Raw genomic sequence first — 27,895 nt, forward strand, 5'->3', positions numbered from 1 at the left:
GTTTTTTTTAAAGCCATGCAGTTACCTTATCATACATGACAATGAAGGATCAGCGAAACATCTCAAAAATGCAAAGTTCACTTCAAAACATCAACAAGCAGACTATGGAGTCACGTTGCAGACAGACTAAAAGAAGCAAACGCACAGGCTCCGGCCGTTGCTGATTACTTACTATGAACTACCTTTCACATAGGACACCTTACTGAGCCTGTGGCCTCTGGAGGACTGTGGCTGCGCGGGGCTGGAGGCCACCTGCCTGACCCGACAGCCAGGGGAGTAGGAGGAGGAGGGAAAGGAGGAGGAGGGCAGGGAGGAGGTGGAGGAGGAAGCTGAGGAGGAAGAACTAGCAGGGAAAAGGGCACAGCGCCTCTGGCCATCAGGGCTGTGCCAGGAGCCCTTAAAAAGCTGGGAGGCGCCATATCTATAAGAAAGCAGGGGCCAGTGGACAGTTAAGGAGGATAGCAGAACCAGTTTTAAGCTCTGAGGGAAGACTGACTGCTGGCTTAACAGATCCTATAATCCTACTGCGGAACCAGGCTGTCATGTGAAAGCAGACGGATGTTTTCTGATTTCCTAACTTAAAGGAGAAGTTGAAGAAAATGCAACATTGGCTACAGATCAAACCCCAGTATTGTTGTGTTTAAGGAAAAGAAAAAAAGGATCGCAGCTTATATTTTCTGCAGCCATCCATTCTAGGTAATTAAACACTAGTGCTTAGCTGTGGGGATAAGGAGGATCAGGGAGTGGCTTATTGGATAAGGAGCTGAAGTTTTTTTTTTTCCTCACCTGTTGTGGGTGGAGTGGCTGTAGGGGGCTGTACTGTAAGAGTAAGACTGCGGCGCATGCATGGGCATGTCATATTCCAACATACCACCAGCACTCATGTGGTTGTGCCAGTTTCCACTGGAGGACGCTGAGGACAATGGAGAAAAAAACAAGTCAACAAATGACCCACCTACACATGAAACCAGGATCAAGGACATAATGCACCAGAGACTGTGACACTCGATGTGGTGATCTAACCTGACGAGTAGGTGTTCCTGCTGTTGTGGCTGTAGGGTGCAGGCATGGTCTGATAGCCCAGGCTCTGCTGGGAGCCTCTGTCGTAGTCGTAGTCGTAGTTGTATGCTGCCTGTTTGTGTGCAGCGTTGCGATGGTACCAGCCTCTCAAGTGTTCCGCCACCAAAGCCTTCTGGATGTTCTTGCTGACCTGCTCGTTGCTGCGGGGCACCGGGCGATTCCTGGGTGGTCGCAGTGTGGCGTACGGGTTCTGTGACATGCCGTCTATCTCGTCGTTACCGTAGTGACTGTGCATGTCGTGGCTGTGATAAGCTGTTGGGGTTGGGTGGTAGGAGGGATTGACGTTGTAGTGTCCCTCCATCTCGTTGTCGTACATGTAGACTCCATTAGAGTAAGGCTCTGGTTCTGCGTAGCTGGGATAGCCTGTGACATAGTACGCTGTGGTGGTGGGTCGGGCCCGCGGCTGGTAGGCGTAGCAGCGGGTGTCTGGCTGAGCCAAGTTGGGCATGCTGCCTGTGTTGGCGTATATGTCTTTTCTGTGGCGGCCGCGAGCTCTGCGCCTGTGGGTGTGGTTGCCGGGGATGCTGTACTCCACACTGGACTGGCTCGTGTAGGAGGAGCCGTCATCCAGGATCTCAGTGCTGCTGCTGCGCCGGGCTGGAGACAAGGTGAACGCTGGCACAGGAGGGTCAGTCTCCGTCAGGAACTGGGACTGGGACTCCAGACTACCGCTCCGCTGGCGGAAATGTTGTGGGGCGTCCTCTGATCTGCAATTGGAAAAAACGTAACTGTTTGGACTCGCAGCTGCACCAAAACACACAGAGAGCTGTTGATGAAGCAGATATACAAGTGAAAAAAGGTCTCTGAGGTCTTACCTGAGCTGGGTGCTGCTGTAAGCATTGCGGGTGAGGAGGGGTGTGGGAGGCATGCTGCGGACATCACGTGGCTGTCTGGAAGTCGCTTTAAACGTGCTGCTGTGGCTTGATAAGGCATCACGGTGACTGTAGTGGAGTGATTCCTGGACTTGGCTGTAATTTAATCTGGAACACAGATAAGAACAATGGTTTCAGGGCAGTGGCCTCTTCAGGGCAGAACTTTTTGTTCGGCTGAACTCAAAACTGATGGAGGGAAAAAAAAACACCTTGGTTTGCTTGAAGAGAGCACTTTGGTCATCACTTACACCTGAACGATTGCCATTACATACTCCATTGAGCTTTCTTTTCATGCAGCGGTAAGCATTATGATGGTTTAAAATGAGTTTAAATCTTTGAAGCTGAGGGCAACACATCACCCATATCATTCTGGAACCACTCACGAAGTAGCAGCCATTAAACTCAGTTTCCAGAGCCACTTTCCTGTTTCCCTTTCCCTCTCCCCTCTCAGCGTGGAATTGTTGTCTGCTCCTTCACAGGCAGCGACATGTTCTTTTCCATCTATTTTTAAAGCCTGTGCGTTGGGCTGATAAGAAGGAGATTGTTGGAGAGGCAGGAGAAGGAGGGAGGAGGTGACTGGCAGGAATGCAGCTCTGGATCTGGTCTACAGGTCTGTACTAGCTCAATGCTTCAGCAATAACAACTGCCAGACACACACTGCAAATGAAAATATTAATATCTCTCACAGGTGTCAGAGCTAGCTGTTTACCTGCTGTCTGCATGCTGGTCATTGGCAGAGCCCCGTCTGTCCTTGTTGTAGTGGATGTCCAGAGTTTCCGCATGGTGTGGTCTCGGGGAATACTGCACCGACCTGGACCGCTGGCGCTGGGACATGAGCTCGTCATCTGGGAATTAAAAACGGTCGCTTGGTTAAAATGCATCTAAAATGCAGTAAATGAAGGAGGGAGGAGTAAACGTGTGCACAATGAGCATGGCTATGTCTGGGCACTTACCGTCATCCAGAGTGAGGCTGTCAGATAGAGAGCTGAGGTCTGAAGGGTTGACATCATCTAATAACAGAGGAGGGAAAACAGTCCTCAGAGGTAGTCCGCTTTTCATAGAAAGTGACTTTGCAATCAATTACCATTACATAGTCAAATGAATTCCATGCTTTGATGTGCAAGCGGAGCGGAGTGTAGTTTTCACTGACGCCGTTTCTGACATCTACCTGCTAAGATCAGTGAGGCCCTCTGAGTGGGTTTCTTTCCTTTCTTGATCCTGTAGGCGTTGATCTCTTTCTCGATCTCCTCCAGCTTCCTCATGGCATCCAGACAGTTGTTTCTCCTCTTTTTCTTCACCGTCTTACCGAGGTCACCCTCGTTGGATAGCTTGATGGCTGCTTCCACGATCTTCTGCTGCAAGGCGAACCTGCTCTCCAGATTCCTCAGATGTGGGTCCTACAGGGAAACACACAGCCCACACACACACACACACACACACACACACACAGAGTTAACGGTGGAATTTCCCCAGAATAAAGACAGATCCTGCCAATAGCAGAACAAAGAAACAGACTTTGAAGACGCAACATGGAATTTATCTAAAAACATTCATTTTCAGTTTGCTGACACGTTCATATTCACATTTATGTTATGATTCGTGTTCATTTTTCCAACTGACTTGGAGATGGAAACCATGTTTCTCTCAAAACATTCTACAACGTAAGCCTCAAAACACATAACACTGAAATAGTCAAAATGATCTAAATAATCTCTCGGTAAACACACACACAGTGGTGTAAGAGCTGTGTTTCAACAAAGTGTGACATACTACATTACATAACAGACACAAATACATCATAACAAAAACACAACACAGCAACAGCTATACTAACCTCATCGTAGGGGAAAAGGTCATCCAGCTTGAAGGCGGTCCCCACACGGCGTCGTACTTGAGGAGCCTTCTCGCCTGTGGCCAAGGGATAGTCTTTAGGCCATCGGCCCGTGAGCTCCTGCAAATGAGAACAACAACCAACAGTGAGCTGAGAGTGTGGACGCTCTAAACTTCAGTGGAAAAAAGCAGCAGGAGAGAGACACTCACAGCTTCTCTCATGCAGATCTTCTTCAGCTCCTCCAGTTTCTGTGTCAGTGTGTCTTGAAGTTCCTTTTCTTTCTTTTTCAGCTCAGCCACCTTCTCTTTCTTCTGTTCCTCGCTGACTTCGGAGTCTGCAGAACCTGGCAGAAGCACATGTCTGATTAACTACAAATTATAGCAATAAATCATCACTCACAATCTGCCATGAACAGAGGCCATTAGCTGATTAACTCTCTGCTTACCGGCTGAGATGAGGCTCCCGTTGCTGGCCATGATAAGCTGGTCTTTGCTCTCGATGCTGGAAAGCTTAGTGATCCGCGGGGCGCAGATCTCTGTCAGGTCCATGGCGATGTCTCCTGAACTCCTGGTTGTGGTCATCTTTGACTGTAGGGTGAGGAAGAGATGGTTAGCAGGAAGAAACAGGGACGAGGAAGGGGGAGATGTGTAGTGAAGGAGGGATTCGGGGTATTTCACTTTTAATGATAGCGCACTGCGATAGCGGCGGCCATTTGCATGCTTGGTACTCCAAGCGCACAGCTCTCTCATCAATCAGTGTGGACTCTATTCCTGGATGAACACTGACACACCATCTGCCTTTGAGGGAGACAGTGGCTGAATAACCTCATTTGACTGCAGCCACACACACTCATCCATCTTCACTCCAAAATGCACATCACACACACCGCCCCGATAAGAAATGTGCACCATGAACACAAGCACACGGACCACCAATGCATGGCATTCAGGCCACTTTCAGGGCTCACACAAAGACCTAGAGGGTGAGCATGTTGTACTTTTTCCTATTTATCCTCAACGGTGCAGCCACAAAAAACATGTATCCCTTCCAAACGAAACACTTCACATTTTATATGGCAAATTGTAGTTTATTTTGAGTTGAATGTGTTTCCTCTTAAGCCACAGACAAGACAAAAATAGGCATAATAATAGGCACTACTACTACAACTATATCATTCTGCCCACTATATCAGAACTCAGGGCAATTACAAGCTCTTGTGCGTTTCCAATTTCAGCGACCTAACCGCCTGTTCCTTCAGGTTCAAAAGATAACAGCAATTCTGTTCCTTTTAAAGCAAGGACGCAACAATTTCACAACATACGGCTGACCAGCATATTAACACGAAACCTGATGGCCTGTGATGCCTTCACCAAGCTATTTACACAAGTCACAGGCATGGGACACGGATCAGGCAGTGCATCACATGATGAACGGTCACTGTTACACCAGGGTGTGACGCTTGCACAATAACCTTTTAGACAGAACAGTCCACAATCAAACTGAAAGAGAAAGACATGCCCAGTGTTTTTAATCTGTCTGAAGCATCATTTTACAGCCTGGTGAAAACAGGACAACACTACAGCTGATACTGAAGTCAGCTGAATGGTAATCAGTGTTATCAGCCAAAATGAAGTTTCTAATCAGGTGACATTACTTGACAAACTGAGCAGCGGAGAAGACAAACACACAGCGTACATAAGCCAATCACCACAAGCATGGATGCAAACATGCATGTACACACACTGATCAGCTGCTGGGTCACTCAACATGAGGTAAGCTCTCTACACAGGCCCGCCATCAGTGTAAAAGCTGCAATAAACTGTTTCTAACTAAATCCAGTGAAGTCAAGTAAATCAGTGAGGAGAAAACAGACACTCACTTTGCTTTGCTTCCTGTCCAGGTAGAACTGGTGCTGACTGATGGCCATCACCCAGATGGTTTTAATCAGAGAGTGGCTGGCATACCATGTGTGAATAACCAGACCAGTCTGTCCGAATGTTCGCTTGGTCACTGTTCTTCTGTAAGGGATAAAAAGCCCAACATTCAGTGCTTGTGCTGATACAAAAAGGAAATCTGTTCAGTAACTGCATGCAAAAACTAAACAGATGATGGGAGATAAACGAGGCTTTAATTAAGATTTTTAAATATGTGTGATGAAAAGATTAGAACTGAAATCAAATAAAACTTTTATCCAATTAAAATTGTGGGTGTTTGTGTAATAATATACTGACGAGATGAGCAGCAGCATCAAACTCGTTTTGAAACAGACAGTGGGATTTAATAACACCTTTAAGGGCTGGAGTGCCACATTAAAGCCTGTGTGAGGAGCAGAGATCTCATAAAAACCAGAGACTAATAAAGTGGCCCTTGAACAGCAGGAAAACACTCATTTCACAGACAGGTTACAGCTATTAACACAGTGTCCTAAATGGGCCACTGGCTGCAGATGCCCTTCACTGTGTGTAAGGTGTATGATAAAGACATTGGAAGAAAGAGGGCAGCGGCTAAAATGGGAACACTTCAAAAACAGGAAAAAGACCTATTAAGATCAGTTAAGATCTCTGACCTGTGTGGGTCGTTCACTTCCACGGCAAATTTCTTCTCGCGGAAATACAAATTCTCCAACTGCTTCCACTGAAACAACTGCAGAGAGGAGAGAGGGGAGGGGTAGACAGATATACATCACTGAACACACAACCCAACACAGGACTCTTGATTAAACATGGACTTACTGTACATAAGCAGACACGTAATTTGATACCACGAGGGCTGTAAAACAGGAGTGCATCAGTGTACTCAGAAAAGTTAGACGCTCCCCAAACCAGTGGGGTCAATCTCACCAAAAGACGACAAGAACGACAACAGGGAGGCAGGTATTAAAGCAGCTGGCTTTGTTTGAGCCCTAGCAGCCTGCCCTTGAGCACAGATTTTACTGATCAGCTTGCAACATTAGCAAACATCATAACAGCTAAAGCTTTGAATGGGGCTCAGCGGGCCGCCCAGTCAGGTACAGGTTCGGGCTAACGCAGAAGCAATTAAAATGCTGCTGCAACTGCAGGGAGCAAAACTGTGCCAGGCAGCGGGCCAGCTTCTAATTTCATTCTTCTGTGGAGGCAGGACTTCTCCGTGTCAGAATGAAACATCTGCTCCACTGATACTGGGCTCACTAAACACATTTGGAGCAACTTGCCTGTGAACAACTCTCCCCAACTCGCATTTTGGTAAAAAGAAAGGACGCTGCACAACAGTGGGGCTGAGAGTAACGCAGGAGAGCACTTCTAAGCACTGATTTACCTGATATTGACCTAGAAGGTTACAACCTCAATTAGTCCAAACTACAGAAACATACCATACAGCTCGACCACGAGTGACAGATCTTACCTAAAGAAACCTTAAGCAATCACAATAAGATGACACACTTCCACCTGGACTTTGCAAAGCCGAATTCAGACTCAACAAACCAACCGCGAGACATTCCTTTATACTTATCTAGAACACAGAGAGCAGGTACAACAACACACTAAAGAGAACATTTAGAAGAGCCTAAGGACAAAATTCCAAATGAAAACCCACTGAGTATTTAAAAAAGCTAAACAGGTAATAGGTGGACATAATGGAAAAGCTTACCGTTATCAAAGCCCTGCTGAATTCTCTTGGCTTTGTACTGAATCCTTTGACTTTGAGTTTCCCACAGGGCTAGAGCTTCCTCGAACAATACTCTCTCTTGTCTGTCTGGAGCCAGATAGGTGTTGCAAGAGTTTCAGCTGAGCAGGCCACGCCCCTTTAACCACCCCCCCTCCTCTGACATCACAGACACCTCACGCCGCCTTCAAGGCTCTGTACCACTCTGCACTGCTCTCTCTCTCTCTCTCTGTCTGTCTGTCTCTCTCCCACACACCGAGCTCGCTTCCTTTTTAGTCAGACCAGATGAGCAGGTTGTACACAAGTATTTGCTGGGCAGGGTTTGTCCTTGTTTGAAGACTTTCATCTCTGCTCCACTTCCCATCACTCACAGACAAGCCACAATCCTACAGAGACTTTGAATACTCCACTTCCATCTGGGAACTTCTCTACTTTTCATATTATAAATGCCACACAAAGCACTGCTGTGTAGCCGAACGCTGCAACCATCTCCCCCACCAGGGCAAACATGTTAGTCATCTGTTACTATGGTCTAATCATTAATAGCAGGAGCTGCCTCTATCAGGTCACTAAACCGGGCAAAAGAAACATATGCACTATGTTTTCATAAATACTAGCCAGGAAGCATGGAACCTCAGTTTCAAGCTACACATTTAATCTGTCTATTCATTCATTTGACAGGAAGTTTCCATTTTGTATGATTTTTTTTTTTTTTAAATCACTGAAGCAACATGCTGTTCCAGCCAATGCTGCAGTCCTTATCAATTACATGGTCAGTCTGCCAGTGAAATGAAGAGCATGGTACTTGAACAATGGGAACCAGCCAGCAGGACACCTCCAAAAAGCTCAACCCATTGTAGAAGGCACCTCACGGCAATTAACACCCCATAGTCACTATCATTAGCATTATTTGCAGAAAACAAAGGTCTAGGCAATAAACACACACTTTCACTGGATTACTCCTCCCATTGGAGAAACTCCACACCTGTGTGCCAGCACATAGATGAAACTAGGAGAAGACTCTCCAGTGGCTGAAGCCATGGCTGAAATATTTCAAATACGTGACACACCTCAATCTCTACAATCACAAGACTGCAAGCAGTCCTCTTAAAAAGGAAACAGCCCAAGAAATCATTCCACACGAGCCAGTTCACATAGCAAGCGACTCACCGACACAACTCCTACTGTATGAAAAAAACAGTAACCATTTTCTTAAAACCAGGAAACACGCCATCTTAAACAGTACACTTATCATTTGCGTGAATACACAGAATTTCTGCATGTTTGTATCTTTAGTATTTACATCTCCCTTGTTTTCACCAAACGTCTCATTACAGGCAGGTGGAAGTGAGCCAGAAATGCCTGTGGTTTCATATGGGATCAGGCTGTTCAGATCCAGCTCACACCCACAACCCAAGGACCCCCAGGGCTATGAGACGGCAAAATCATACATGGACGAAAATGTGTCAAAGGCCCTGACTCACATGGCCGTACAGAAAAAGATCTGCCCCACCCTACGCATAACACGTCACATACCAGCCCTGCTTGACTGGCAACACTGTACACTTCCACAAGATGACGCATTGCTTAAAGCTGAGAAAACCTGACAAGAGGAGGAAAACAGAAGGAATTTTATCCGGTACTGATTAATGGTGGGGTGAGTTTAATCAAAATAAAATGACCAGGGAGACCATGTGTTCAGTTTTCAACTTTCTTTTCCACTAAGATACTTCAGTTTTTTCAGGTCTTTGCGTTCATGTCATTAGCACTCCGAGGCTGACGCGCTCACCCATAATAAACTGAAGATTTATTTTGGTTCTGCTGGCTCATCATATATGTGGACCAGCATGTGGTCTTAGAGAGTGTCTCATTACCCACTGTGAGAGGGCCCAAGTGACACAGAGTGAGGAATAGAGACAGAAAAGTCTCCTGGTTCAATTCATGAAAGACTTAAGTCTTGGCTCACCATCTGCTTCAGTCCCATCGTGGAGACACATCACACTGTTGTGGTCTTCCATTTTTCCTTTCTCATATTGAATAGTGTCTAATCCTCTTCATAAAATAAAATGTTGAATGTTCTTTTTCTCCAAAGTCCCCTCCAGATCTTTGTGATATACAATCTATGCTTTCTGTCTCTACTAAACAGTGCTTATATACACTTCATCTATACATAATGGAGATGACAGGGTATTCACGTTATTAAAAGTGGCCCTTCTCTTAAACCCAGCAGGGAGAGTGGGCTTTTGAGTTTCAGGCGATTCAACATCGACTGATGAAACTGGCATGCATGCAGAGAAGATAATGTGAGGTTAAGCTATTGTTGTTACTTCAGATGATTTTTTAAGAAATATATATATATTAAAAAAAAAAAACGCACAATTGCCCCCACCAGCATCACCACTGAATCCAGCCCCCGGGTGCCCCTACACAGATAACTGTTTTGTATTGTTTGATCAATTGTGTTCCCTCCAAGACACACTCACACACTCACAGAGATTACCATAATGAATGCAGCATGCTGAGAGGGGCTGGGCAGAGGGCAAGGAGGGATGGCCTGAAAGGAGGGATGGGCTGAATTGAAAACAGGAGCTGTGAACTACGGCAGGAAGCGCTATCAATATTCACCAGACAGAGAGGTCTCCCTTGAAGGCAAAGGGAACACTGGCATCCACTTCCACATCGGTAAGAGCAACAAAAATGTCATTTAAAAAGCCAACATTTTTTCCCACAACAGGAAACTCTTGTGACAGCATCCCTTCTTGTGTGAAGGAGTTGGAGAAGTTGAAAAGCCTCCCAGCACTCCTCCACCCACATTGATGTCCCCCACCTCCAAACATCCACCACCCACCCAGCTGGCAGAGTGCCAGGCCCAGTCCCAGTGGCCTACTGCTTCCCACAGAGAACCATAATTACACCTTCCACTTGCAGGGCTGGGAGACACACACTGTGGCTGTGCCCAGTAATGCCTCAGTGTAACAACACACCCTGCTATGTCAACAGCTTCCTGCTATCAGTGTTGGGCAGTGGCGGCGCGACAAGTAGCAACATTACTAGTTTAACTACATCTGAATCTAACAGCTTTTCACTGCTTAGCTCTTTCACTGATCAAGAAGTGTGTCAGCATCCACACAAGCTACATTTCCAAAGCATTTCTGCACAGCGCAGCTTTCTGCTGCAGTCTGAAAAAAAAACTGTGTGCACCCGACAGAGGCCCTTCTGTATGCTGTACCAATCTTTGGAAATATGGCAGAGGGTGAGGACAGAGATGAATTGATCCTGAGGGAGTTGGGATCTTTATTCTTTTTCTATGGTGGTTTAAGTTGTGTTATTAAATTTTGAGTTAACCTAGTTTGTCCTGAAAATATGCCCAATTCTAAATTGAGCATTCCCATGGAAACACAGCTGCTGACAGACAGACAGACAGACAGACAGACAGACACACACACACACGCACACGCACACACACACACACACACACACACACACACGTAGATGAACATACATACACTTAACATTTTTTGCATGCCCAGATGATTGACTGACATGCACTGACTTGGAATGAAGTTGGTTCAATGAAAAAAACAAAACAAAACCAGTTTTGATGCAGTAAACTACTGTCACCACACTGCTGTACCTTAGCATGCTACATTTCTCTGGGGGGTAGCTTCAGGGGGGTGAAGCTTCGTTTAATGGAGCGCACTATACTTTCCAAGTAGCTTGCCACTACTGAACAGCACCTCTCAAACAAAGAGGAGGGGGTAATCCCAAGAACAATCTCAAACACTGTAGCACAGGAGCAGTAAATTTGTGTGCAGCATGTTTTTTTTTTTTTTTTGGCATGACGGACACTCTACAGATCACACCAGTACCTTAACATCCACCACAAAGCACACAAAAGAAACACTTTTGACAACGGGGGTGTCATCATTTTTTAATTTACCTGAATGGTTAACTAGCCCAATGATCAGCTTTCACAATAAACTAGGGAAAGGCTGACACTATTTTTTGCTGAGAATCTATTTGGGCATTTCCCCTTTTAATCTTTGCAAGTTAAGCTGTTTTATGATCCCAATGACTATTCATCCCACTGTTGAGAGTACTGTACAGTATTTGTTCTTACACCTGCAGCCTTGACCTCACACAGCACTTACTGATACTCCAAAATATTTTCCCCCATCCGTCTTCCTCTGTCCTCTGACTGGCATGGGAATCATGGTCTTAATTACACCTATTTACAGTGTGGATGGATCATTAACCAGCTAACAAGAGGCACGGTGATGAAGGCTGTTTTCAACTAGTAAAGTGTTTCAATAGTGCTCAATAGCACACAAGGAAGTGAAAGCAAATAACTGAGGGTTTTACTTGTTTGAGTATTACATGTCACTGTGTAAGAAAACCAAGTTAAGTCGAGCTTCATTATTTAAAGCCCAGACTCGAAGTTAGTCCCAGGGGGCTTTACAATGTGTACAACATATGAATTCCCATGTCCATAGATTCTTGACATGGATAAGGAAAACCTCCTCACAAAAATAAACAACAAACACGAACATGTGTCTCAAGTGGTGGAGTTTCTCTTTGAAAAAGCGAAATGCAAAAGATGAAAAGCAAATAAATCAGCTGTATAAAGAGGTCAACTCACCTTTCTCGGCTTCAGTTTATCCTGCAAATCGTACTGGCCAATGCCTTTGTAGCTGACTCCCAGCCACCACGGTATTTCTTGCTTGTCCTGCATGAAAGCACACGAGCACCCGCACACAAACACACACACACACACACACACACACACACACACACACACACACACACACACGGCTCATTAGAGGTAGCTTTATTGGTGGGAGTTTGAAAAAAAGCAATTACCCCATTAGGCTCACAGCAATAGCAACATAAGAAGAGATCAAATGCATTAAAGGCCTTAAAATCTCTGCAAGACTGACTGAGTCATTTTAACGTCACCGTTTGATCTCCTCAGACACCTTGATTTAATGGGGTTTGGTCGGGAAAGTTAGTGGATGTGAGTAAAAGCAGGGAAAGTGAGAGGATTTGCTGAAAACATGCTGAACTGAACATGTGCTACAATGGTTCACTGGATTCTTCACTTCATTCTACTGAATTATTTAAGATGTAATTTTCTACTAAGCCAGTTTGTATTCTCTTATTCGACCCCGGCAAGCAGAGCATAGTCTTGTGTGTTCCTACAGTAACATGTGTTGCTGTTTCAGCTGCAGCACAGATTTGAAACAGGAACAAGCTTCAGGATTCAATGTAATAAAATTAAGTGACTAAAGGATTGATTGATGTGTTAGATGCAGGAAAAGAAATGAAGACAGCATGTTGATAGAAGCTTGTTCAAAGGTTAGGCTACTGTGTGACTCAGGGCACCACTGTTACCTTCACTGGGTAATAATGGACTCCATATGTTGGCAGGGACTCCACCAGGGCCAGATACCTTCAGAGAAAGCGGAACAGGTTAACAGCAAATCCACCACTTACACTTCATCACTGTCAACCGGTGGCTGTTGTATAAAAGACAGAGTGGGATTTAAGCTGCAGTCATTGAGAGGCCGCAGTCATTTGCAGTGGCAAGCTGATCGATTTGTTTCTGGGCTGTGACAGAGGGAGGGAGAGTCCATTGATCAGTTCAAGGGCACAAATCATCCGAGGGTATATGACCCAAGGCTGCTCTGAGTTACAGTGCCCGCAAAAACACAGTGGAGGACTGACATTCTCCCAAGGCTGGCCAGCTGCCTATTCTAAGAGCACCTCCTTTAATTAATGACACATCTGGCAGCCACCTCTTATCACAACAGCTACCACAGCCACAGACATATGAGGTTAAAGAGGAAGGCCTGATGCATGTGCTGTAGAATGTTGGCATCAGGGGCAGTAGTGCACAAGCGACACACACGTTCATTTGCCAAAATCAAATCGATGATCATCATAAAAACACAGGTGTTTTTAACTTACTGCACAATAGCTTGTCCTCTGGTCAGCCCCTTCAGTTTCTTGTAATGTTCAATCACTTTGTCCTCACTGCAAATAGATATAGATAAAACATTTAATGAATAATCCATCAAGTGTTACACATTCCAGCCACAGAGGGATTGTGAGAGGGCCCTTTATTTGACACATATTCTGTCTGCTCATGCAGAAAATGCAGTCTGGCCTACTGGCCTGCTGATGGCTCTCATCTAGCTCCCCTGCAAATGCATCCCATTTGCCTCCCCACTGTAATCATCCTTTTTAATAGCAAAGTGAAGCTGCAAACTCACTGCAGCTTAACAGCCAGAAAGAGGCAGACACAGAGGTGATCATGTGCTCACCCATACACCGTAAGACTTTAATTTTAATTTGGATATTGAAATGATGTATCCGCTTCAGAGGCTGCAGCAGCCTCAGATGACCGTTTGGCCAGAGGGGAGGGGGTGAGGGCGGGTGCAAGCACAGGAGCAAAAACAGCAGTGTGAATTGAAGAGACAGACAGCAATCCTTTTAGATAGCCAGTGGCTGTCAGCACCTCCCTGTGCTCTCTCAGGGCTAATGAGGAAACGTAATTAATGCAACCCAGGCATTAATTAGTCACCCCATCAGACGCAAAACCCTCTGCCAAATACCTGGCAGGACTGCCGGCACCTTACCACCCAAACTGCTCTTCTGGGGAAATTACTGCTTTGTATACGCGGGTGCTGCTGACCACTAAGGCGATTTGACAGCTGAATCATTAGTGTATACTGCGGAGGAAGGCTGTGGTATTGGTTAGACCACAAGCATCTATTGGGCTGTGATCCCCTAACAATGAGCCCCCTCCCCCGATTCGTCGTGCATTTTGTGGTTTGTTTTCAGAGGCCTCAACAGCTCAGATAACTTACCAGTAATTGAGAGATGGGTGCTCCCTTAATACTCTGGTGGGCAGAAGCGGGAGCTGCTTCAGGTCTGATGCTGCAGTCTCAGCACTGAAAAAAAAAATCATATACTACCTATAAGAACAGCAAATATATTCATTCACAATAACAGGAGTCCTTTCTAATTACTCATATATACTGTAGAGCCAGGACAGAACAACAAAGCACCAAAATGATTCTGCTAATTGATGAAACTTGTTATTACAAACTCCAGCATATGTAAGGAGAAAAACATACAGTGTCCTGCTCTGACCTTAACTGAGTGCTCCATACCAGCATGTGGACCATAAGGAATGAAAAGGTAGATGTTTTCACAGAAACCTTAACTCAAAGTTTAAAAATGCACACAGAAAATTTCTCCATGTTTGTGCTTTCACAGTGTGTGGTTTGAATTTCTATCTTCAGGCATGGCAGCAATAATTCATGTTTGCAAACCTTTAGAAAAGGTGCAGTGTCAGGATAATGTTTTCATCTTTCTTATCTATAAAGAGGAGTGCTGCGTGCCAAGACTAAACTTGAGCTTCATGTCTTGCCAGACTTAATTTATAAAAGCACATGCACAGCCTTTAAGTCACGGGGAGCCTTTTAAGGGGCCTAGTGAGACGTCTTTTCAAAAATATCAAAGCCATTTTGTGAACGTTCACGACAGTAATGCACTCCACAGTTATTCTATGAACGATAGGTAAACTACTTTATATTGATTCACCCTCACAGAGTAGCAAATGATCACACCATGACAGACAAAACAGGTACAGTTGGTCTTTCCCACAAACTGACAAAAATGTTTAACAGAGGCTTCAAGTGTTGTAATAAACAGAAACTGACCATGTTATCTGAACGGACAAGCTGTAGCGTTTGTCACTGTCAAGGTCTATGATAGCCAACTATGAGTCACTCTAACATCATGTAGGAGGGAGTACAGGTTCTACAGTTTCTGCTGGACAAAAAGAGCTCTTGCTTGGCGGGCCAGTCCACTGGAGACCTGAACAAAAGCCATTCACAAGCACTTGGCAGCCTCTCCCTGTGTTGAAAAGTATTGTACGAGCCCCAGCGCTCTTTCAAAACAGTCTGCAGCCTCTGAGGCAGAACTCCAATGTGAAGGTCGGCCCATACTTAATATAAACTATTAGAACATCCTCAGGTGTTGGACCAGCTATAACAATAATCTTAACATAACAAGATAAGTATTGGATGATTTCAGGCCAACCGCCATTTGACCTTACGTTGACTTTCATGATCATCAATTTAAGACTTCTTCTCTAAAGAATAATGGAATTTAGCAGCCACTAACATGGTAGGATAGACGCATAATGATCCAGTTATGTGAGCCAGCTTACTAAACAAAAAAAGCAAGGGTGAGCCACTGCAAGGGCAGAAGCTCTTGAATCACTCTTCCCTGCAGCTACCTCTCCTAGGTTGGCTGGGTTTTGCTGCCACTGCACTTCGCTGCGTGTTTGATGGCATACATTTTATGGGGAGCTGGGGCCTGGCGTTGTCGGGGTGATCTGCTCTGCAGCCGCACTGCCCTGTCAGCAATCTGGAATTCATTACTACGTCGGTTATCTACCCGCAGCCTGCAGCGTGGGGGCAATTCCTACACCCGGTACAGCCCAGCCCAGCGCAGCCTACCCAGTGTGGGAGAGATAATACTCATGTGTCAGCTATTCCACAGGGCTGAGACATGGTGACTGTGGAGGGAGCACAATGAGAGAGCCTGTTGCTGTGAACGAACCACTAACTACAGGCTACACCTGCAAATAGAACTGAGGACTAAAACCATCTGGGTGTAATATTGGTTCATCTGAGTACAATTAGAACACAGCTAACATTGTGACAATCAAAGCTGATTTTAAATTACTCGCAGTTAATATATAGTAGCATAGACAATGCCTGTAGCACAAACAAAAAAACAACTCTGTTACTCTTAAACCGTGTCTGTGCATAATTAAAGACTTCTATCAATTCAGTGATTTCCTACATTTTCCACAATCCCTTTCATGAACACCCACAGAAGAGCTGCAACCTGTTGCATTCAGCCGTGTATTATATACCTGCAGAAGGTAAAGGCAATAGCAAGAATGTATGAATGCAACACTGACATAGTGAAGGGAATTGTGATACAAGTACAATGTGAAACCTAACGGTGCATTCATTCAATGCACAGCAGGGGACTGGCCCACACCACCACAATAACATGACTACAGTGAGTCCTCCTGACGCCAACTTGTCTACCATTGGACAGTGGGTCTGGCTCATCCCTCTTAAGGCAGCTGGCTGTAGGAGGAGGAGGTCTCCCTAACTCCTCCACGGCTAATCTCACTGCTCCAGGGCCCTTTACTGATACAGTGTAAAGGAGACACATTTATACTATATGCTTTATGAGGGGATTTACCACGCCTGTTCTCTCAAAAAGTGGAGATAAAGGACATCACACACAGGAATGAGAAATACCACCACAGGACAGCGAGGGATGCATCAGTACAATGATCGCGTTGCATATTGGGGCCAGTGCTACATTCAAGTGAGAGAAGTGTGAGGTAAACAGCTATATTTTGCCATTTTCTACACATTTCTCCAGAGAAAAAAAGGGACTATATTCCTACAACTGTTGTCAAACGACACAAAACAAATGCTCTACGTGCCTTACAACTTAATATCCAGGAACCATAATCGGAACAAGCATGGGGAAAACCAGTGTCTGTGCAAGTAAAGAAAAAGACAGCTCCATTTGGACACACTCCCATCATTGCTCATTATACCAGAATTGTTGGCAGGTTGTCTTTTATTGTGCTTTCAGAGTCAGGACAAAGTACAGCCCATCCCCACACCCACACGAGCTGAGGGTTCAGACTGCACACTACACTCCAGAGTGAAGTTTCAAAACCAAAACAGTGAGGCATAAATCTGTACTAAAGCTGCAATAAATAATAATTAACATTTATCAGGTCAATCATGCCTGGAAATAATGGGGTGGTTAATGAGCACATGCAGACACAGCCAAGTTTTTTTCCAGCTTTTTTTTCCTTTTTCTTTTTTTTGCAAGAGAACAAAGGCAATGGTTTGACAAGGGGTCAAACTGCATTTTCAGCATGGCATGTATCGCCATTCAAACCATACATCCGCAATTCCTTACAGAGCACAAATCTTTGTGTTCATATAATGGACAGAGAGGCCTTCAGAGGCAAAGCCGCGGGGTCAACACACAGGTTGTGCTGCTTCAACCTGCTCAGTCACTCACGCAGACAGAGCAGTGTTTACTAATCGCAGTCAATGCCCTTCACTTCTTTGGCCGGCAAAAAAATAACATACCTTATCAGCAGGTCAAGCCTCAGAGAGCACGGCCCACTATGAAAACATTATCTCCACCAGTGAACAGATTGTGGAGTCTCCCACCAGTGTCATCGACCAAATGGTGTACTAGAAGTCCATGTATTTGCACATGTGCCACATTGGCCTTGTTTGTCAGGATGTGTAACATGTATTAAAAGGTGATGCAATCACAATGTCAGTAAAGACCGGCCGCTGTACGGGTTAGTTGAAACTGCAAACGCGATGCATCTGCCTTTACAGGCAACCAAATTAATGAAGGTCTTCTGATTTTAAAGTCAATGTTTGGACCATGTGGATGGCAGCAAGCCAGCAGTGGTTCAGTAATATCAGGAGAGTAAAATCAAGGGAATTATTAACTGAAGGAAGTCTGCAATTAAATAAAATCTGAGCGAGTCAAGTTGAACATTAACTGGCTATATATAGCCATCATTTCTATCCTGATCACCGACCAAACAACCTGACAAACCAAGCCCTGCTTCCCTGACAGAGTAAAGGAGCAAGCACTCCATAAATTGTGTAGAATTTGGATTCAGTTGCAAACACTAGTTCATGAAATGTTTTATGGATGTCTGTGAATACCAGTACAGCGAAAGTATCAACATTTTAGTGCATGTAAGTTTAAAAAAAGACAAAAACATTGCATCTGTAGATGTACTAGACTATTTAATAACACTGCTTTTTCTTCCCAGTTAATTAATCCTGTATTGCACATTCAAAGCATGTTTTTAAATGAAAGCTCAACAACCACCCTTTAGGGTAACTTTACACCTTTCTACATTTATCTCATGAAGGGCTTTTATGTTTTAATTTAAATTTTCTTACCTGGTGTAATCTCCTTTGGCCTCCTTAAAAGGGAAAATAGTGCAGTTAGTAAAAGCATGATCAGCAATTGCAACACTCAACTGCCCAGTATGCTAATGTTAGCCAACGTTACCTGCATAATCTGCACAAAGGTAGCGTTACACGGTTGCAAATCAACACATTTAATTCGACTACATTTTAATTTCTCTATTAACGTTAACTCACACTGCTTCGATTTAATCGGCAACATTAATATGAAAGCTTCAGTTTCTTTAACAATAGCTCCGTCCAAAGCAGCCTCAAGAGACAACTGTTTTCAAATGTTGCCAGCGCCGAGAGCGTCTTCATTTACATTAAGGGTGAGTGACAAAATTTCAGTCCAGAAAGCCTGCGACTAACTCTTTCTTACCTGCAATGCGAATGCGGCTAACTTGAAAACATTTTCACTCTCCACTTCGATGGTCCCCTGATGTAAAAAATGGCAAAATTAGCAGTGCTTTAAAACACATTCACATACGAAGTGCCGTCTGTCCGACACACTTGACTTGAGAGAAAATCTTCCCGTCCCGTACCTCGGTCCCACCGTTACCGACTGAACCACTGCAGCAGAGACAATAATGTCTTTGAAACTGTCGTGAAGTGTGTTTAATACTGTTTTTCAACACCTGAGTCGTCCTGACATTTTCTGTTCTTGACGAAACACACACTGGTGTATAGAAAGCCTGGCTGAAGGTCCTGTCTGAAGCTACGGTCCCCTCTCTAAAGTGGTACGGTCCGAAAGCAGGTTCAACAGTCTCCGTCTCCCATGGTGACCACTCCGCTCTCCCCGCGAAAAAAACTGCAGTGCAACGTTTGATCACATGCTGCATTCACGTGCTCCACGTACGGTTCTTAACCCCCCAAATCCGCGGATAGCAGCTACGTATCAGTTTGACCTATGCTGTAATTTTTTCACGGAAAGATTGGAATTACTGCTCCTGCTACAACTCTCGTGTGAATGATTGAACTTAGCTCAACTCTAAACGGTATACAATAATGTTAAACTTATTGCACTCAACCCCCAAAACTCAGTTGAATCGAAATGATAGCCTGAGCCTGTTTATGATACACCTGAGTGTCGTGTAAGCTGTTTAAATGAAACGCATTAAATAATAACACATTATTACATGGCAGTGAATCATAAAGTTTGCGTAAAACTTGGAAATTTCCAACAGCTCCTGAAAGCAGCATTCTGAATATTGCTTGAAATCTCGACAACAGTGCATGATCTTGAAGCGTTTCAAAAATGTAAATATTGTGGGTGCATATCGTTTGAGAGGGATTACAGAGACATGTAGTTCCTCTATAAATATTATGCTATGATAGCATAAATAGTATGCTATGAATCAAATATTAGAACAAAAATTCCATATAGAGATAAAAGAGGACAGAGTATGAAGTCATGAACATAAACAACTGCAGGCTTAAAGAAATATCATTCTTAACCTGTTTGCTAAAAGCAATACATTTTAAATGTTGCTTTAGCAAGTCTTGCAATATACTACTATAGAGTCATAGTGTGGACAGCAATACATACATGAGCAACATAGTGATCACTTGTCATCTGACCATCAAGCAACAGCTGAATAAAATCTGTTTCTTATGAATCTATGCCATTAACCATCAAGAATGATGGCTGACCAGTGGTTGGATTACCCATCTTCATCATGATCTCATGAAGCAATAACTATTTTGTGCAATAATCTCAAACTAATGGACACGCCAGATATGATTACTATGTCCACAAGCAAACACACAAGACACGTTTTTAGAAAAGGAATACTTACATTAAACACTAAATACTTAGCATTCAGGAAGAACAGCTCCACTGTTGTATTCTCTTTCAAAAAGGTGATCTTCTCAATATAAAACCTGTGAAGATTTTTTGGGGTCAACAAGGTTCACTTGAAATAGATTGTCAGTGCATCTTCCAGAACCTCAGCATTATTCACAGACTTCATCATGCTCAGTAGGTCTTAAAGGAGTTTCAGAGTCACAAAGGAGGCTTTAAACTGTGTTTCATCACTGCCACCTGCTGGTCAAGACTGGCTATGGAGGCCATGAAGCTCAGAATAGGCCTCTATTAGTCACAGCGCAGTCTACTCAGTAAAACACAGAGACTTTCACGTCAGTGTATGCTGACATGTTTAATAAGGCCCACCAGTATATCACATTTGGCAAACCTTTGATGGAGGAGCACTCACCTCACAAGGAACTTGAGTTCCAACGGCCCTGAAGTCTTAGCGAAGGCATGATCAAGGACTTTACGATCCAGTTGGAGCCAGTTATTCTGACCACTGAGCAGAGATAAAAGAATAAATCAAATGCTGGAATACTACTATTGTAATTTTTCTCTGTCCCCCACACCTCCTCCCACTCCATCTGAAGGCTTCTGTAAACAAGGATTGGTTCTAAATCATCCAATTAATGAAAGAGCACACACACGCACACACACACACACACACACACACACACACACACACACACACACACACACACACACACACACACACGCGCGCATGCACGCTCACATGCACGCACACACCCACACACCCACACACACACACACACACACACTATGACATTTTGCACTTTTTCTCTTTAAAATGTTAGTGTTTTAGGAAATTTACTTACGTGTCATCAATGAAGCACAATCCAAAGTATTCTTTCTCCTTCAGGTTAAAATGTGAGGACACCAAATCTAACAGCTCACGCGACAACAGCTTGGGCTGGAAGGTGTTGATTAAAACACAGGAGTTCAGTTGAGATCATCTGCATGTGCTAGTCATTTGTTAGAAACCCAATAAAATATTACAGCCTACACAGGACGTTGATAAAACAGTTAACTGAAACACTTGAACGGACAAGATCAGGATGACCTAAAATAGGAGCCATGGGAAATAAGATTATCGTAATAAGACTTCTTTACATCAGTACATCTTTGTGCATGAGTATAATCCTTGAGGGGAGGTTGTGTGCATGATTTGTCACTTAGGAAGCAAGCAGAAAGTGTTCCCTACCTGAACCAGCAGCTCCAGCTTCCTGTCGTCCAGGAGGTGAACCTGGCACAGACGGCCCTCGGTCATCTAGAGGAAGACAGGCAACATGAGACATGACACTTCCTGCAAGACAACACAGGCACTGCAAAATCACGCTATCTCCAACTCCATCTGTGCCTCTCCAAGCAAAGCTGCGCTTCCACTGTTTTAGCCCAGGGATAAGATGGCTGCTTCTCTTTCTCTCATTGAACACTGACTCACCTCAATGTCATGTTTGCCTTTGTGCTGAATGAATAGGTAAGAGGAGCCACTAGGCAAGTGTCCATACAGGACCCAGGCTTCAGAACATCAAAGTCATTGCAGGAGCATCATCCAGTGATACTTCAGCCAGAAATCAGCTCTTTATGAGTGCTCCATGAATCATAAACAAAGAGTTGGAGTTTCTTTTGCCTCTAAGGCTCCACACATGCTATTGTCTTTATCCCCCCACATATTCTTCCTCTGCAACAACACTGGGCTAATGAAAATCCCAGAAATGTCAACATCCTACGTTTTCCGCTGCTGCTAAGATATGAAACTGAAAGACAATGAAGGTTCGTGTGCAGTTTAATTGAATTCTTACTGTATTGTTTGATGAATGGCTTTAAGATTCATTCTGGTGCCCTCAGCAGAACTGCCTTTCAATGCAGGACAAGGTAGAAATATTATTGTGTGGTGAAGAATATTAGACAGGAAGTATTTTAGCATGTCAAGCTGCTGCCAACATTCAACCTCATATTATGATATTTTAAAATATTTTGAATTCCCCTTTCCAACCACAGTTCCAATAAAACAGAGTGCGATAACTTGTTAATCATTTTTGACATAAACTCAATTGAAAACAGCACAAAATCAATATATTTAATGTTTTACCTCATTCATTGATTTTTGTAAATATATGCTTATTCTGAATTTGATGCGGCAACATGTTTCAAAGTCTGGGAAAGTTGTGGAATGCTCCAAAAATACCTGTTTGGATCATTCCACAGGTAAACAGGTTGATTAGTAACAGGTGATAGTGTCATGATTGGGTATGAAAGGGGCATCCTGGAAAGGCTCAGTCATTCACAAGCAAGGATGGAGTGATGTTCACCACTTTGTGAACACGTGATTGTATAAAGGATGATACTACATGCGCTTGTAACAGTTTGTTTGCGAGTGATGAAGTAAATGCAGCATTGTGGACTGTGACACTATCTTATGGATTTCTCTGTGTGCATACAAATTAAATACATTGTCAATAAATATACTTTAAGCTTTAACATTTTTGCAACTTGATTAACAACATTTCCTCATTATGTTAATACAAAACATAATTTGGTCAGTGATATGTGTCCTTTAAATGTATTTGCTGTTGCTGATTAGCTGTATATAAATGTCATTTCCAGGAAACGGGGCTCCATTCAGGTATGATGAGCTTGAGGTCATCAAGAAATGTTTCATTGAAAACCACGCCACCAACTCATCACATGGAAAAAGGCAAAGTCCGGTTGAACAGGTCTAATATAATAGAATAAATCAACATCATAAAAGCCAATATATGAATTGAAAAATTCACAGAGTTTGGCGCTCCCCAGTGGCAGTATCAAGAACGTGACAGCGGCAAAAAAGAAGCCTTGAGTGGACTTAAGGCACCAAGTTTTACGAGTACTGTTTTTAGACTGTTTTTACAAACACAAACTTTTTCCATCAGAACAAAAAGAAAGATACAATATGATCACATTGAAATTCTACACACAGTGGCTTCAATGCTTTGAAAATGTGCTTTTGTGTGGTTGGGAAATGAGTACAGAGTCAGAATTTTACTACTGTTTGATCTCAGTGACAATGGGCAGAACCTCAAAGCCAAGACTGTGTGTTCTTGTTGACTGGATGCTGTTTTCTGCTCAGGAATGTGTCCTGGATGTCTTTTATTTCTGTGACTTCAGTGAAAAACATGTGGCATCCAACTACTTGGCCTCACTGGTGGAAAGTGAGGGTCATGCTGGTGTCCAGGATGACGCCCTCTGGCGTGGTGTTAAACTTCAGTCTACCAGGACATATTGTTCTCTGCACCACATCAGAGCAGTCATTTCACTTTTATATTGTCCAAGCTACTTTTCTACTTTGTTGTTTTTCAACGCCCTAAACCTCAGTGAGATTTACGGTTCTGCGGGAACGGCTGCACTTCTCAACAAAAGCGTTTCATTTGCAGTCACGCAAACTTGCTATTATGCAAACTTCACATTTCAACACCATACCCACTCCCTCTACTGTCCAATGTGAGCTGCACTGGCCCTTTATTTGAGCTCCGTATGTCTGGTCCAGAAGAGGAAAGACTCTGTCACTGACAAAAACAGGAAAAATAAAGAATTGCTGAAGTTAATCTCAATCAAAACCACAGCTTTCCTTTAACTATATGGAAAATGGCTGTTAATTGCATGTGTTCCAAAGATTAATCTGGGATTAATTAATCAATTTAGCAATTATTTTTAATTACTATAGAACCCTTTCATGAGTTCTTGTGACTGTCCAGGGAACAATCCTTTCAAGAACTCATCTATCAATGCTTCATTGTTGCAGGGCAGTGACAACAAAACATGGAGAAATAGACAAAGGCCTTTAGTTAACATTCTGATTTCAACCTTCCAGCCAATGAGTTTGATTCTCCTTCAGAATTTGTGCATATTCATCCAAATCTCTTTGTTTCTGTCTTCTCTCCAAATCTGAAAGCTCAACCGCTTTCTAAAGAATTCACTTTAAAACACTATATGGAGATGGAGTGTATCCTTTGATGCTGATCCTCTGCTGAATATTCACTATTGCATGAACAAAGTAGCGCTGGCAGAGCTGGTAGTGCTGAAGAGAGGACCTGAGCTTCCCGAGGTCCCCGATGATAAAGTGAAAGGTCACGACCGTGTCAGGGAGGTCATGCCCCTGAAGCCCTGTCATTATGAGCAGAGAGAACCGATGGTGCTCTCTTCACATGACCTCCAGCCACACTGACCCGCTCAGGTTGAGCTGGGCCCACCCTGCAGCTCTGACCACATCTACAGCCCAACACTTCTCCCTCTAACCTTAAGTAACCCCAAGCTGAGTGACACTGATTACTTGTATCCACAGTAGTGGAAAGTTTACTGAAATGTTGTAGTTGACTTGAATATTTACATGATGTTACTTTACACCTAAAGTGCATTTCAGAAGGAAATTTTGTTCTTTTTACTCCACTACGCTTATTTAACACCTACAGTTACAGAGCACTTCTCAGGTTAAAATTTTACAAGCAAAACATAATTGGTTAATAAAATATGATGCATTGTTGTGGACTGAAAGTGTATAAAGCAGTTACAGTTCGCTCCACCTTCACCACCTGCAACATGAATGTACCTCGTAAAATGCTAATGCATCTATAACATGATAGCAACATAATAATATTTCAGACTGAGGCCATTCATGCATTATGACTACATTTGGTACCAATGTCGCCAGTTCCTCTGTACTTTTACATTAAGTGAAATTAGGAATGCATGACTTTTACTAATAATAGTAATTCTGTTTTATAATAGAGTGGTATTGCTACTTTCACTTCAGTGAAGTAAAAAAAAAAAAAAAAAACTTGACTAAACTGTATAATTCTGCAAATAAAAAAATCTGGTATGTGGCTTAAAAGGGATCTGATAATTGTTTTACTTCTGAGAATTCTGTCAGGTGTTGCTTTTAATAAAGGGTATTACATTTAATGTAATACCCTTTAAAAGCATGACAACTTGTCTGAATATTGTGATTTTCCTTGTGTCACCATGTCGATTTGACTAGCTTTTTGTACCTTGTAGCAGAAATGCAACTAGTAACTGTTACAGAAAAAACAGTTTTAAACTTAGTCATTAGAAACTCTCACATGTATGCTGGGAAAAGCTGAGGGATCTGAGCACTTTCAAGTTTGCACAAAAGACATGCAAGTAGGATGCATTACCGCACAGACAGCGTTCAGGTGCTCCAGCAACAATGTATTTCAGAGACAACTTGGAAAGTTCTCCTCTAGCCAGAAAGATCAAACGGCTGGTCATGCTGCTTTCTAATGACTGCCATATGTGCTGGGAGAGACAGACCCTTGTTAAAAAACAGGCTTTGTGACTCACCCAGAGGCAGCCTGTAGCTCCCCACATTCACGCAAATAAACACATGCATACACTAATGGGCCAGATGAGAAAAACTACTGACTCACTTCACTCAGAGGGAAATTTGAAGGGAGATTATAAGACTTGGAAATTCAATGGGTAATCAAAGAAATCCATCTGGCACTGGCACAGTAATCATTCACAACTGCTGTCAATAAAGCAAGCTGCTGAGCTGCTATATTTAAACTCTTCTTTCTTTTCAAAGAAATCTCTGCTGCCATAGCTCAAGGAGCTGTCATACCTGGTAGCATTTTCCAATCCTGAACCAGGCTTCTAGGAAGCGTCTGCATGGTATCAGCCCACGATTGTACCACCTCCTCAAGGTCTGATGTGCCAGGCTCCAGACGAGCTGGCTGCTCGATGCCACCAGGTCTTCCATTCCACGAATGATGCGCACAGCCATGGTTAGCCGCCTTTTCTCCCTGACGGCCAGTTTCTGCCTCTTTCTGATGACACCTCACAGTTGCAGTACCAGGAGGAAAGATGGATCTGCAGAGCACTTGGTTTTGCCTCAGAGCAACAAGCTGAAAGGAGCAGCTACACTCCAGCACACACACACATAGTCTACTGTGTCTCCCCAGCTGATGTAATGTCAGTGAGAGTCGGCGCTCTGGAGAGGCTGGAGCGGAGCAGCGTGCCTCAGGCTTGGTCCTGGGCCTTGGTCCAAAACACTGCCTCATAGAGTACAGGGGAGGGCAGGACAGAACCACGAGGCCCCTGCTGCAGAGGCTCCATCTCCCCTCCACATAAACACACTTGTATACAAACACAGTGTACACAGAAACAATCTCCGGCCGGCCAACTCAACCTCTAAAGTCATAAATAGTTCCCTCAGTTCCTCACAGTAAAATCACGGTGGAAACATTTTGTCTTTGTGGTCAAATCTGTGATTTTCTCTTCTGTAAAATAATTACAAAATAAAGCTGCACCAAAATATGCTCCTTTTGAATTTTGCTTAGCGAATGACTTCATCTTTCATTTCATTGTTTACTTTCATCATGTATTTCAATTTCATTGTCTGAAAATGGGTGTGGGAATGGTCACTTTGTCTGGGATGTGGGAGCTATTTCCTGAAGAGCCCAGACATCTCCACCCATTACATTCTGCAGGAACACTAAAAATAATTGGTCTTGTTTGGATCAAAGGGGATGGCAGGACTGACAGGGCAAAGCTAAAAGTGAAATTGCAAGCAAAAAAAAAAAAAAGAGGAGGAAAAGCACTTGTGACTCACAGCCAGATGTCTTTGTATAGATGCAATTAATAAGTAAACATCGTACACAAGCAGTACACCTGACTCAGATAAACAAGTCAGACAATACTGAGAGAGGCAAAACAGAAGAGATGGAGGAGCTCGCAGATGAGTTGCATTTCATCTGGAAACTATATCCTGCTGTTTGTTTGTGTGACCCCAGTTTCCAAGAAGGCTTTAGTGTCCACAGTCAACATGGGGCTGTTTCACTGAACATGATGAGAGCAACTGTCCGTGAACAGGCACACTTCTACCTCTAGATCTGCACTGATAACACATAAGAAGGATGCAGACGTAAGGTAAGAGAAGCTGACCTGATAATGAATTTTTACCAATAATTCCCAAAACATGGGAAGGAAAGTTAATGAGTGATGTTTTCTGCCTCTGCTATTACTGGAGGCAGTGGAGCTGCTCAGTCAGTGGCAAACTGTTACAGTGAGCTCCCAGTTACAGAACTTTCCATATGTCACCTTCACTGCACAAACAAATAATAAATAACATCTTGGCGCCCATCGCGATCAGCCAGCCATCTAATTGCTTCAGTGCATGCAGTAATGCATGTAAGTGTAAATCCGCTCTGCAGCATACATGTTGGAAATGAACATATCAATTACCACGCCTGTGCAGCCAGTGAACCGCCTATTCTGAGCAGTTGCCGGCAGCTGTGACATTGGGATTTTATAAGAAATTGGATTATGAGCAATTCTCAAAGGAGAATTGAATGAATCTTCATCCGGTCTCAAACAGATCCTGCACTGTTCTCTCAAAGACAGAGTTTCAGAGTTTGTAAAATAGGCTTATTTGCTGTCTTGCCAAGAACGTTACTATCAATAAAGTAACAGTCTAAGTCTAAAGCTCACTAGTTTACATAATATATCTTGTAAAACAAACTCTTGGAGTCTTGTCATCATGGTGAGTTTGCAGGGCAACTAGAAGAGACTCGTGACTGCTGTT

The 27,895-nt window shown here is 43.6% G+C and overlaps 1 protein-coding gene across 4 annotated transcripts in view; it reads right to left on the minus strand.

Moving 5' to 3' along the window:
- frmd4ba (FERM domain containing 4Ba) overlaps positions 1-27,895 on the minus strand; it is a 44,875-nt gene that overhangs the window by 2,008 nt on the left and 14,972 nt on the right. Inside the window, exons 1-23 of one of the 4 annotated variants that reach the window (XM_076752700.1) lie at positions 25,934-26,187; positions 21,518-21,583; positions 21,132-21,226; positions 20,702-20,794; positions 20,285-20,369; positions 18,868-18,924; positions 18,480-18,502; positions 14,295-14,378; positions 13,393-13,458; positions 12,817-12,874; positions 12,065-12,151; positions 6,350-6,426; positions 5,663-5,801; positions 4,229-4,370; positions 3,993-4,126; positions 3,787-3,903; positions 3,121-3,349; positions 2,906-2,962; positions 2,662-2,797; positions 1,896-2,060; positions 1,024-1,787; positions 787-913; positions 173-421 (exon numbers count right to left, since the gene is read on the minus strand). In XM_076752700.1, the coding sequence (XP_076608815.1) occupies positions 173-421; positions 787-913; positions 1,024-1,787; positions 1,896-2,060; positions 2,662-2,797; positions 2,906-2,962; positions 3,121-3,349; positions 3,787-3,903; positions 3,993-4,126; positions 4,229-4,370; positions 5,663-5,801; positions 6,350-6,426; positions 12,065-12,151; positions 12,817-12,874; positions 13,393-13,458; positions 14,295-14,378; positions 18,480-18,502; positions 18,868-18,924; positions 20,285-20,369; positions 20,702-20,794; positions 21,132-21,226; positions 21,518-21,583; positions 25,934-26,095 (3,212 nt within the window). In that variant the 5' untranslated portion in view covers positions 26,096-26,187. Of the gene's footprint in view, positions 1-172; positions 422-786; positions 914-1,023; positions 1,788-1,895; positions 2,061-2,661; positions 2,798-2,905; positions 2,963-3,120; positions 3,350-3,786; positions 3,904-3,992; positions 4,127-4,228; positions 4,371-5,662; positions 5,802-6,349; positions 6,427-12,064; positions 12,152-12,816; positions 12,875-13,392; positions 13,459-14,294; positions 14,379-18,479; positions 18,503-18,867; positions 18,925-19,030; positions 19,465-20,284; positions 20,370-20,701; positions 20,795-21,131; positions 21,227-21,517; positions 21,584-25,933; positions 26,188-27,895 lie in introns of those variants that run through there. The other 3 variants (XM_076752709.1, XM_076752717.1, XM_076752725.1) reach the window with 3 other exon arrangements.

Source organism: Chaetodon auriga, chromosome 2 (assembly GCF_051107435.1).
Source record: "Chaetodon auriga isolate fChaAug3 chromosome 2, fChaAug3.hap1, whole genome shotgun sequence".
In the NCBI taxonomy this organism is placed as follows: Eukaryota; Metazoa; Chordata; class Actinopteri; order Chaetodontiformes; family Chaetodontidae; genus Chaetodon; species Chaetodon auriga.